Here is a 12,303-nt window from a genome sequence, read left to right on the forward strand (position 1 = left end):
GCGCCGGAGAGGGGGGGGGGGCGGGCCCCGGGAAGGGCCCAGCCGTTAGGCACACGGCGCGCAGAGCGGAGCCCCGGCTGCGGGGCTCTCTTAAGGTTTTTCTTAACATTGGGCAATCTCTACTTGATTTTGTACTCGTTTCCTTCCTTGTTGAGTAACATAATAAACCATATGACGTCATTGAAAAATAGAGCATTTATTCCTTAGAACTGTTTTATAAGTTCATCTTGTCAGCTTTATTCAGGTATTTCAAACTTTCAAGCACATGTTCATATCAGAATTCTCCCTTAGAAGAATTTACAGGAGATTTAGAAATATAGGAGAATTACTTAAAGCAGGTAGGGTAACATGCATAGAAATTTATGTTTCTATTGATAATTTTTGGAAGAAAGCACATTTTTCTTAAGGGTATAAAAAGCCACTGGAGATTTTTCTCTTAAAAGCATTATTTCTCATCAGACAACTAAAATTACAAGTATTTTAATTGGTAGTTTAGGATACTGTAGAAAACTCTATTCATGGACCAGCAGGTGGCATGGTGGCTAAGGCGTTGGACACTCCCACATGGCTGACTGGGGTTTGAGTCCTGGACCTGGTAGCTTGCTTTCTCACTTTCCCCTCTCTGTCTGTCTCTGGTCAAATTAAAAAAAAAAAAAGATGAATAAATGGAATGAAAGAAATATTTCTTTAAAAGAAAAAAGAGAAAACACTATTCACGTTGGTAGGCTGTCATATATATTTCTGAGTATTAATCTCAAATTCACTGTGTACTTTTTCATGAAAAACTGTATGAGTTAAGAGAATAGCTGTAGTTGTTATTTGCTGCAAATCTTGATTTATTCAATTTTTAAAAAACATTCAGAAGATATCTTTGTATCAAAAGAATTGCTAATACTTTTCTTTAGAATTTAGACCTGTTTTAATCAGTAGTGTCCTTTCTTCCTTCTCACTTTGCTGATCACATGTATTTGTAATCTTTAGATCGTAGGGAATGGAAGTGAGCAGCAGCTGCAAAAAGAGCTAGCTGATGTGCTGATGGATCCTCCAGTGGATGACCAGCCAGTGGACAAGGAATTTGTGGAAAGGTCACTGGATGGTGAAGGAGATGGCCCTCTTTCTAATCAACTCTCAGCTTCTTCTACCATTAATCCTGTACCATTAGTAGGGCTCCAAAAACCAGAGATGAGCCTGCCAGTGAAACCTGGACAAGGAGGTTAGGCTTGCTGCATTGCTTGCATAATGGAAGGTTATTGTTTTTAAATATTTGAGTGTTCACTCTGTACTAGGTTTGATTTTTAGCAAGCAAAAACTAATCTGTGTTCTCTAGACTCTAGATTCTTGATCTAGGGGAATATGAGAGAAATAATATATGTACTATTCTGATTTCCCTTTAAATGTGTTTCATTACACCAAAGTATAATAAACAGTAATTAAATGACTCTGAAGGAATCTTTTTTTTCCCCTTGAAAATGCTTAAATATTTTTCCAGGAAAGAAGGAATTTGAGTATGATGGTTAAGTGGAGGGATAATGCTTGGTGAATAGATGTTTGCTTTAAGCATGTATAGCTCTATGAGAATTAGTGTCAATTTTTAAAATACAAAGTGTATATTTAACCTAAATGTAAGTTATAAAGTCAAAACAAAAGAGGCAGGAAAGTGAATCATACCTGAATCCCAGATCACTTTTTACATTTGGGGTTGACCCTTACAGCAATACCTAGAAACCTTGGTGTTACTGACAAAGTTCTACTGACAGAGTTCTGTTGTGAGATTTCTGGCTTTCAAGGACATTTGATGGGGATGAACATTTTTTTCTGGGGTATGGTAGATATCTCTTTAGTACTTAGTTTTAGAACTGCATTACTTGATATTCTTATCAAGAAAATGACAAAGTGAAGCAATTATCTCATTATTTGTTTCTTTCAGATTCTGAAGTGTCAAGTCCTTTCACACCAGTGGCTGATGAGGACAGTGTAGTTTTCAGTAAACTAACTTATTTAGGCTGTGCCTCAGTAAATGCTCCTAGGAGTGAAGTGGAAGCATTGAGGATGATGTCCATTTTAAGAAGCCAGTGTCAGATTTCACTAGATGTAACCCTCTCGGTGCCCAATGTATCTGAAGGAACTGTGAGGTGAGATCAGCTTCTGAAAATCTTTGTGTGTTTATATCACATCTGTGACTTACAGTATTGGAAGGAAACAGTAGTGAATAGAATATATAATTATTTTATTTATGTAATGTTTAATTTGTCTGACATTTGTTATCCTGTCTTCCAAGGATTGTGACTTTCATGAAAAATGGTCTTTCATTTATGTAACCATTTCTTATATTCTTTTCCACTCCAGTCATGCATAACATGTTAGAAGAAATATTGATTCAATTTATGCTTCTGTGGTCCATGTGTGAGGATATCTATTAGTACCTTCAGAATCATTTTAGATTTTCATGATAATAGAGTAATAGTATTTAACTAACAAGGTAAAAAGATCTGCAAATATAATTGTTCTCTTTGAGCATTTAAAGAACTATTTCACAAAGACTATTTCTGATTATGTTTATTAATGGGCAAATTTTTTTTAAGAGAGATTTTTATTTTAAGTTGCATGCCCTCACTGGAGAGCCAGAGAGAGAGAGAAAGTAAGAACTCAACCCCTAGGAAGGGATGGCCACGCCACAGTCCCTCCTCCATTCTCCTCCTGGGATTTTGAGCACACATACACATGCGCCCAGCGTGAGTCTCAAGCCACCAGGGCTGGGAATTGGATCATGTTTAGCCATGTGAGTCCAATGGCTTAACCATTATGTGACCCACTGACCCTGATGGGCTATTTTTAATAAAAATTATTTAGCACTAATTCTGTTTCTTAGTATTCATTCCCCCCACCTCAAGTTATAGTTTGTTCTAATATATTTTAATTCTGTAAGAGAAGTGAGAAAACTGGTCTGTCTTGCCACACATTTTCAGAGTTTTCATAAAAGTGCCTTGGAACCTGAGTTAGATCCCCTTCCTGGGAATTTTCATTCTTAGGAGGGTCTTTGGGCTTTTTATCAGTGGCTCTTCCCAGGTAGTGTTGAAATTGTGTAGTTTCTTTTCAGGCCTTTAATAGTTGTGTTCTTATTGCCCTGAACAGAGTTTAGAATATTGTAGGTATTGTACAGATATTTGTCAAATGAATCAATTTTTGAATGAGTGATAGTTCTTTTATTTTTAATTTTTTTGGAGAGGTTTTTGCTACAGGGCACATGTGCTCTTCAGAAAGACAGAGAGACAGAGAGATAGAAAGTGAGAAATCACACACACACACCCCCCAAGGGGGATTGGCCACACCGCAATTCCTTCTCCTCCATTTTCCTCTTGGGATCTTGGGCACGCACGCACACATGCTCGGTGTGAGTTTGTCACTGGGTCCAGGACTTGAACCGCGGTTGACTGCATGGATGATCAGCGACATAGCCATTACACTAACTGCTGGTCCCAGTTCTTTTATTTTTATTGAATGGCATCCCTTTCTTTCTTTCTTTCTTTCTTTTTTTCTTTATTTTGCTATAAGGGCAGATGTACTCATGAGAAAGAGACAGAGGGAGAGGGAAAGTTAGAAATAACTCTTGAGGGGATGCCTACGCTGCATTCTCTTCTCTATTCTCCTCTTGGGATATTGGGCATATATATACATGTGCCCAGGATGTTTTTCAAGCCACTGGGTACAGACTTGAACTGTGCAGTCAGCCATGTGTGATCCAGTGCCTTGCCCACCATGTCACCTGTTGGCCCAGCTAATATCCTTTGACTTTATTCATAGTCTTTTTTTTTTCCTTCCTTTCTTTCTTTTGATGAGTTAACATTTTGTAATATTTCTCCCCTTATTTGCCATAAATCAAAAAATATATTTCACTCTGACTGAGAGCATCAGTTTTTATTTTTTTTTATTAAATAATAAAGCATATTTGCTCATCCTTAGGTAATAATCAGAAGCATGGCTTCTTAAAAAAAAAACTTTATTATTATTTTCCAATTTGACCAGAGAGGGAGAGAGAATGTCAGAAAGCAAGCCACCAGTTTCAAGACTTGAACTGGATTTGGACATGTGGGAATCCAGTGCCTTTAACCACCACGCCACCTGACAGCCCCCAGAATCACAGCTTTAAAGTCCTGTTTTAGTCATCTAATTCATTGATCTTGTCTTCATTATAGACTACATAAAAGTATGTATTCATTGCCATTTTTTTACCTTTCTGCTTGCCTCCCAAAAACATGGGACAGTATAGTATTTAGTGCCATAGAATTACATAATCAATAATTTTAGTAGTCTACATGACTTTATTAAAATCGAAGTTTAGTGTGATTAGCATACCAAGATGACCTGAATGATCTTGTTAGAAAGGTGAGTTTTAGGATCACCAAATGGAATGATTGTTATGTTGCTGGACTCCCACATGATCAGCCACAGTTCAAGTCCTAGACCCAGTGACTTAAAACATGCTGAATGTTTGTGCATTTGTGCCCAAAATCCCAGGAGCAGAATGGAGAAGAGATTGCTGTGTGGCCATCCCCTCTGGGGGTGATTTATTGCCTGCTATCTCTTTGTCTCTCTGGTGAGAGCACATGACCTATTGCAAAAATCTCTCAAAAAGGAAAAAAAAAAAAAAAGATGAGTGTCAAGTTACAATATGGGGCCAACTGATGGTGTGGTGGTTAAGGTACTGGACTCCCACATAACCGACTGCAGTTTGAATCCTGATTCTAGCAGCTTGCTTTCTCACTTTTCCTCTCTCTCTTTCTCTCTCTATCTCTGTCTGTCTACCTTTGTGAGCATACATGCCATGTGAGAAATTAAAAAATCATAAAATTTACTCTTTTTAAAAAGTTTCATGGCAGTAACAAATTGTTTATAATTCCTCTAATCTCTTTTTATCTTTTTTTCTGAACAGACTCTTAGATCCTCAGACAAACACTGAAATAGCAAACTACCCTATCTACAAAATCCTCTTCTGTGTTAGAGGTCATGATGGAACCCCTGAGAGTGACTGTTTTGCATTCACTGAAAGTCATTACAATGCAGAGCTCTTCAGAATACATGTCTTCCGGTGTGAAATACAAGAAGCAGTAAGTGGTTAAGAGAAAACTGTTTGCAGTTGAAACTTTACCAGTGCCCTCACTAAGATGAAATGATTGTAGACAAATTCTCTGCTAGTATTTTAGTGATTACAGACTGATAGGCTGAAATATAAACTAGATGTTTGATGAACTAGAACCTTGTTGCTAGAGCGTCAGCAGAGACCAGTTAGCTACTTCTTGGCTTAGAAAGGCTTCCTGCTTCCAACAGTGACACATTTTCAAACCATTCTTAAATAATAGATCTAAACCTGTTAGGATTACTTTTATTATAATAAATATGTTTGGATAGTTTCTGAGTATTTAGGAAGTGATATTTTTATGTGAATTTCCAGTGTTTACAACCATTTCTTTTTTAAAATACCTTCTCTGTCCATATTTAGTGTTACCTGCTTTATAGGCCTAACAAATTAGATAATATACCAAAAAAAAGTAAATGGAGGAAAGTGATTATTCCCTGAAGTAGATAACCTTCTAGTCTTAAATAATAGTTTTTTATCTTATGGTAACATCCCATTTCCTAACATGTCTGGTTCTAGGTAAGCCGGATACTCTACAGTTTTGCCACTGCCTTTCGCCGTTCTGCTAAGCAGACCCCACTTTCAGCCACTTCTGCACCCCAGACTCCTGACAGTGACATCTTTACCTTCTCTGTGTCTTTAGAAATTAAAGAAGATGATGGTAAAGGTTATTTTAGGTAGGGCATCTTATTTTATTCATTTTCTTGAGTTTTTATTAACATGCTATATAACATGAAATAATTGCTTTCATAGGAAAGGCATTTTTTAAAATAATTATTTTATTTAACTTTGTTTATTTTAATTTGACCAGATTGGGAGAAAGACAGTGAAAGTGAGAAAGGAAGCTGCCAGGTCCGGGACTCAAACCACAGTTGTTCATACGGGAGTCCAGTGTTCTTAACTACCATGCCACCTGCTGGTCCTAGAAAGGCTCCCTCCCCCCACCAATGTAAATGACATAAGAAAAGAAATAAGCAATTTATAGAGGCAAGGTTTGAAATATTTTAATGCAGTAAAAATATTCTTCATGTGGGGAACAAGTTATTCTTTTAGTCAAACTTGTATTAGCTAGCTGGCTACTGATAAGAAACATGGACAAAGCTAAATCAGCTGGATTTGTAGGTACATGAGTGGACTTCAGAAAGTTTATGAGGGGAACCAGCAGTTAGCGTAATGGCTATGTCGCTGGACTCCCACGTAGTCGACCGTGGTTCGCGTCCCGGACCCGGTGGCTTAAAACTCACTCCAGGTGTGTGTGTGCGCGTGCATGCCCAAGATCCCAGGAGGATAATAGAGGAGAAGGGATTGCGGCGTGACCATCTCCCCTGGGTGGTGATTTCTCTCTTTCTGTCTCTATGTCTCTCTCTGTCTGTCTGGCGAGCGCACACACCCTATAGCAAAAACTTCTCCAAATAAAAAGAAAGTTTATGAGCAAAATGGAATTAAAGTACAAGATTATTTTGATGCAAAACATTTAGAAATCTGTACAAAGTTACTATTTTTTTTGGTAAGGAAAAGGTTATTTATTAAGTAAAAGTACACTCCTGAGAGGTAAGAACAGGCCTGAAAGAGTGACTCTAAAGGCCCTAGCAGTTGCATTCTGGTAGATTTGTAATTTTTAACCAACCTAGGCAGTTGATCACTGGCTGGGCCCACTGATTGTTTTCAACTTACCGGTTCTATCAAATGTGGCTGGGTCCACTGATTTCTTACTGGCTATTTTGTATATGGCTGGGCCCACTGATTTATCTCATGGCTATGTCAAATGTAGCTTAATCAGCCAGATATCCTCCACTAATCTCCTGCCTGTATTACCCTGGGTGGGGAATTTTCTGCCTTCGTTTTTTTGTTTTGTTTTGCTTTGTTTTGTTTTGTTTTGTTTTGTATTTTCCTCTCTAGCCACATAGGCAGATGCTCCAGTCCCCTTACCTTCTTCCATTTGCTAGCTTTCCCCTGCCTAATTTTCCCCCTGAGAGGCATGATCCCCTTAAGTCTTTCTGGGGAGTTGAAGATGGATGGTCTGCCGTCTGTAACTGCTTCATGCTGGAAAGGGGCATTAGCCCTACCTATTGAGGATCACAGAACTCTCACCCTATCTGATCGAGATGGGAGAATGGGGGCAGGGGCAGATCGTTGAAATACTACACAGGTGTGTCATGGGGAGGGCTGTCATTGGTGCTGGATGACTCGCAGTAGGATTCAGTGGCAGTCCCAAGGCATAGGTATTCCTGTTGTATGGTCATTTGTAGTTTTCCAGCTTCTAAGTAAGAACTTGGAAGAATCTCCTAAACTTGGTTAGGAGGTTTAAAAGACAGGACTCAAGAACAAGGGTGAGGATTAGCATTGACAAGTGTCCCAAGAGGGACAGTTGTCAAAGGAACCATTTCCAGATTTTTAACCAGATTCTCCACAAAGTTATTTTATACTACATTATTTTTCATGAACTTTTTGAAGACATCATATTTGCTTTACTGTAGTCTTGGTTAATTTAATTGTTTAATAATCTAAAGATCTTAAGGCTTTTGAAATCAAATTAAGGTTTTTCTGAACTCATTGGAAGGGGAACAGTGAGGTTCATGTCTGGTGTCTAACCCATGTAGACTTTCCGAAGCTTCTTTACATCTCCCAGGAGTACTTTTATTATTTATTAAATAAGGCAGCCGGGGCCGGCAGGTGGTTAAGGGCACTGGACTCCCACATGGGGCACTGTGGTTCGAGTCCCAGATCTGGCGACTTGCTTTCTCACTTTCTGTCCCTTTCGCTCTCTCACTCTGTCCTTCTCTGGTCAAATTAAAATAAATAAATAAAGTTAAATAAAAATAATTCTTTAAAAAATAATAATAATGTGGCCAGACTCTAAAATTCTAACTTCAAACTTTTATGATTGTAAGATGAGTAATTTTTTTGTATAGCCTATATGACAAAGCATGTGCTTCTTGGGGTTATAATTAGTAGTAATAATCAGTAGTTGCATGTAGAAGTCAAGTCTCTTTCCTCCATGACTACCTCATAAAATGTGTCAAATGAGATTATGTAAAAATATGAATGCTACTAATTTATTCCTTTAACTTAAAAAGCACAATGACTAGTTCATTTGTTAGGAAAATGGGTAATTCTTGGTCTCCTACAGTTTGAAATTGTCATGCCATCTGGTGGCCAATTTAGTGTATTTTGCAGCTTTAACTTGATTTAAGACTAAAGTATGTAGCATTGTGTTCTGTATTTTCTTATTAGCTATGTTCCTTTTTAAAAAAATTATTTATTTTACTTTATTATTATTACTTTGAAGAACTATTTTATTTAACTTTATTTGTTTTAATTTGACCAGAGAAGGACAGAAAGAGAGGGAAAGTGAGGAAGCAAGCCACCAGGTCTAGGATTTGAACAGCGGTTGGCCATGTGGGAGTCCAGCACCCTTAACCGCCACACCATCTGCTAGCCCCTGTTATTATTATCTTTTTTTAACTTTGCTGTAGGGCATGTGTGCTCACCAAAGAGAGCGCAAGCGAGACACCAGGTCCAGGACTTGAACCACAGTTGATCATGCAGGAATCCAGAGCCTTAACCATGGTGCCACCTGCTGGCCCTGCTATATTCCTATTCTTAAAAGCAACTCTGTGAGGTATTGGTCATTGGAAAAGTTATGTTTTTCTCTGCAAAAATACGTCATGACTTTTCTGACCAACCACTAGTTTTTTTTGGTTTGTTTTGTTTTTAAAGAGAGATCTTTGCTTATGTGCTCTCTGAAGACACAGAGAGACAAAACGTGAGAAATCACCCCCTAAGGGGATGGCCACATCGCAATCCCTTTTCCATATTCCTCTTGGATTTTGGGCACACACACACAAGTGCCCAGTGTGAGCTTTAAGCCCTGGTGTCAGGGACTTGAACTGCGGTTAACTATGTAGGAAGTCCAGGAATGTAACCATTATGCCGTCTGCTGGTACCCATCCAATAGTTGTTATGGTATGCATTCCCAACCCAGGAAGTGGAAATCATAATCCATATGCTTTTTTTTACTGTAAGTTTTGCTTCACCAGATAAAGAGATGAGAGGTAGTGAAAAATCACCCCTCAAGAGAACAGCCACTCTGGGAACCAGCAGTTAGCGTAATGGCTATGTCGCTGGACTCCCACGTAGTCGACCGCGGTTCGTGTCCCGGACCCGGTGGCTTAAAACTCACGCCGTGTGCGTGCGTGCCCAAGATCCCGAGAGGAGAATGGAGGAGAAGGGATTGCGGCGTGACCATCCCCCCTGGGGGGTGATTTCTCGCTTTCTGTCTCTATGTTTCTCTCTGTCTGTCTGGTGAGCGCACGCGCCCTACAGTGAAAATCTCTCAAAAAAAAAAAAAAAAGAGAACAGCCACTCTGAAGTCCCCTTCTCCTAATCTGTTTTCCCTTTGGGATTTTGGGCACACGCACACATACACACACAGCATGTTTTTCAGTAGCAGCTAATTAGTCTTATCTGACACTCTTAGCAACAGTATTCTAGTTCGTCATGTTTCTATTGGGTTGTCAGAAAAGTCATGACTTATTTTTCTGTGCAAAAATAGGTCATGACCCTGAACCAGCAGTTTATATTTTAGCCTATCAGTCTGCAGTCACTAAAGTATTAGCAGAGAATTTTCTCTGTAATCATTTCAACCTAGTGAGAGCTCTGAACCAGTTAGTCAGTCATGTGGGAATCAGCCATCTTAACCACCATGCCACCAGCTGGTCCATATCTATATACTTTTTAAAAATAATTATTTATTTATTATTATTATTTTTATTTGACCAAAAAGAGAGAATGAGAGAAAGGGAAAGTGAGGAAGTAAGCCTCTAGATCTGAGTCAGTCATGTGGGAATCCAGCACCACAGCTACTATGCCACCTACCAACCCCTGTATCTATATACTTTTAATAGTTTTTCTCCTGTTTAAAAAACAGTTTTTTTTTAAATTTATTTATTTGTCGTGATTTTCCAAGGCACCAGGTCCGTGACATGAACCACGGTCAGCCATGTGGGAATCCAGTGCCCTAACTACCATGCCATCTGATGACCCCTGGAACAAAATCTTTTTAACTATATTTTATTCCTTTATTGAAGATATTTCTGTATTTCCTGTCTATAAATTAATAATTGTGAAAAGGAAAGATCTCTTAGAAAAGAAGCACTAAGATAATTTTTCTCCCTTCTGAGATCAGGCTTATTATGATGAGATAATTATAAACATTCTTGTTCTATTTAACCTTATACCAAGGAGATGGTATTTCAGAAAAATCACTGGCTGGTTAGATTAGCTTCCCACATTTGTCAGCTCTCGTTTTGTTATGTGGTTTTACTGAATTTGTGGTTTAGAATAAATACTGTTGTGTTAACTTAACAAGGTGATGAGATTATTGAAAAATATGCCTTGCTTTGTCTGTTTTAAACTTGTTAAGTACAATTTCGTTTATCCAGTAATTTTATAATATGTATGGGAATTTACCTGCAGCAATAAATCATTGATGTGCCCAAGTGTAGCTATCAACATGAATATTATCCTTAACACTATATGTAATAACAAAATTAGAAAGTTGAAATGAAATGTTGAATAGAATGAGTGGTTAAAACATGATGGTATAGGGGCAGCAGGTGGTATGGTGGTTAAAGTGCTGGATTCCCACGTAGTCAAACAAGGTTCAAGTCCTGTACCTCGCCGCTTGAAAATCACTCTGGGCACACGTGCTGGTATGCCCAAAATTCCTGGAGGAGAATGAAGAAGGTATTGTAGCATGGCCATCCCCTTTAGGGGATGATTTCTCACTTTCTCTCTCTCTCTCTCTCTCTCTGGTGAGCATATGTGCTCAATGGCACCAATTAAAATATATATGTATATGTGGGGGGGGGGCGATGATAAAGCATGTGTCTTACCACCTACCCAGGAGATGTATGCACTCAAATGTGTAATTAAACACAAGATTGATGTACTTTGATTTTGTTTGATTCATTGTAATTTTTGCCTGAGGATGCATGCACTCAGCAGAGAGAGAGAGAGACAGATGGTACCCTCCACAGGGGAGCTTACACTGTAATCTCTTCTCCTCTGTTTCCCCTCATTTTAAGATCCAGGGCATGCATGCACGCAGGTGTCCGCTGAGTGTGTTTTTCACACCTTCAGGTTCAGGACTCAGATCCTGTAGTCTGTCATGTAGGATCCATCTACTTTAACTACCATGCCGTCAACTGACCAAATCGTAGTTTTAAACACAGTTGTTGACAAAGTTTGACGGAAAGAATCAATGTTCTTCTCAATCCTGCAGAGTCATAGTTCTTACATTATTAAAAATGTACTTCTCAAGTAAGCCTTTAGGAAGATGGAAAAATTTTATTTATACCATTCAGAGGACTTTTTTTTTTTTTTCGTTTTTCTTTCGTCTCATTTAAACCATTAAGTAAATTAAACCTGTGAAATAAATTTGGTAGTTGATATCATACTTACTTTTTTTTTTAAAAGCTTTTCTTTTTTAGAATTATCTTATTTAACTTTATTTATTATTAGTATCATTATTATTTTCCAGTTTGATCAGAGAGACACAGAGAGAGAGAGGAATTGAGAAAGCAAGCCACCAGGTCCGAGACTTGAACCATGGTTGGCCATGTGGGAGTCCAGCTCCCCTATCCACCACGCCACCTGCTGGCCCTATCATACTTACTTTTTAAAAATTTTTATTTATTATTATTTTTTAAATTTGACCAGCTAGAGAGAGAAAGCAATAGTGAGAAAGCAAGCCTTTAGGCCTGGTACTTGAAAAGCAGTCAGCGATGTGGGAGTCCGGCACCTCAACCACCACGCCATCTGCTGGTCCTGTACTTACTTTATAGGTAAAGAAATCTAAGGAAATTAAGTTTGGATCCATTTTCTTAATTAATACAACAGGAAGTAAATTTTAAATTCTCTGGCTGGGTCCATTCAATAACATAGTGATAGGGCCAGAAATATAATCTAGGTCTCTGACATTCAGTGAGGAGAATACCCACTGATTTCCCTTTCTATTCCGCTCCCTGTTAATGTAGCCTTTTAAATGAAGGACACCAGAGAAAGCTTTATATTCATTGTTTTAAATTGCTGACAGATGAGATTATCTTTACTTCAGTGTCCACAGAGCATGGATACCAGTGTATTTATTAGCAGTTGAAAATTGA

General features: G+C 38.4%; 1 protein-coding gene across 1 annotated transcript in view; it reads left to right on the forward strand.

The window, feature by feature from the left end:
* Positions 1 to 12,303, forward strand: part of RABGAP1 (RAB GTPase activating protein 1) — a 210,514-nt gene that overhangs the window by 52,535 nt on the left and 145,676 nt on the right. Inside the window, exons 4-7 of the mRNA XM_006158213.3 lie at positions 982 to 1,213; positions 1,928 to 2,132; positions 4,931 to 5,105; positions 5,654 to 5,811. Of these exons, the coding sequence (XP_006158275.1) occupies positions 982 to 1,213; positions 1,928 to 2,132; positions 4,931 to 5,105; positions 5,654 to 5,811 (770 nt within the window). The remainder of the gene's footprint in view (positions 1 to 981; positions 1,214 to 1,927; positions 2,133 to 4,930; positions 5,106 to 5,653; positions 5,812 to 12,303) is intronic.

This window comes from Tupaia chinensis, unplaced genomic scaffold (assembly GCF_000334495.1).
Source record: "Tupaia chinensis unplaced genomic scaffold, TupChi_1.0 Scaffold000575_1, whole genome shotgun sequence".
In the NCBI taxonomy this organism is placed as follows: domain Eukaryota; kingdom Metazoa; phylum Chordata; class Mammalia; order Scandentia; family Tupaiidae; genus Tupaia; species Tupaia belangeri.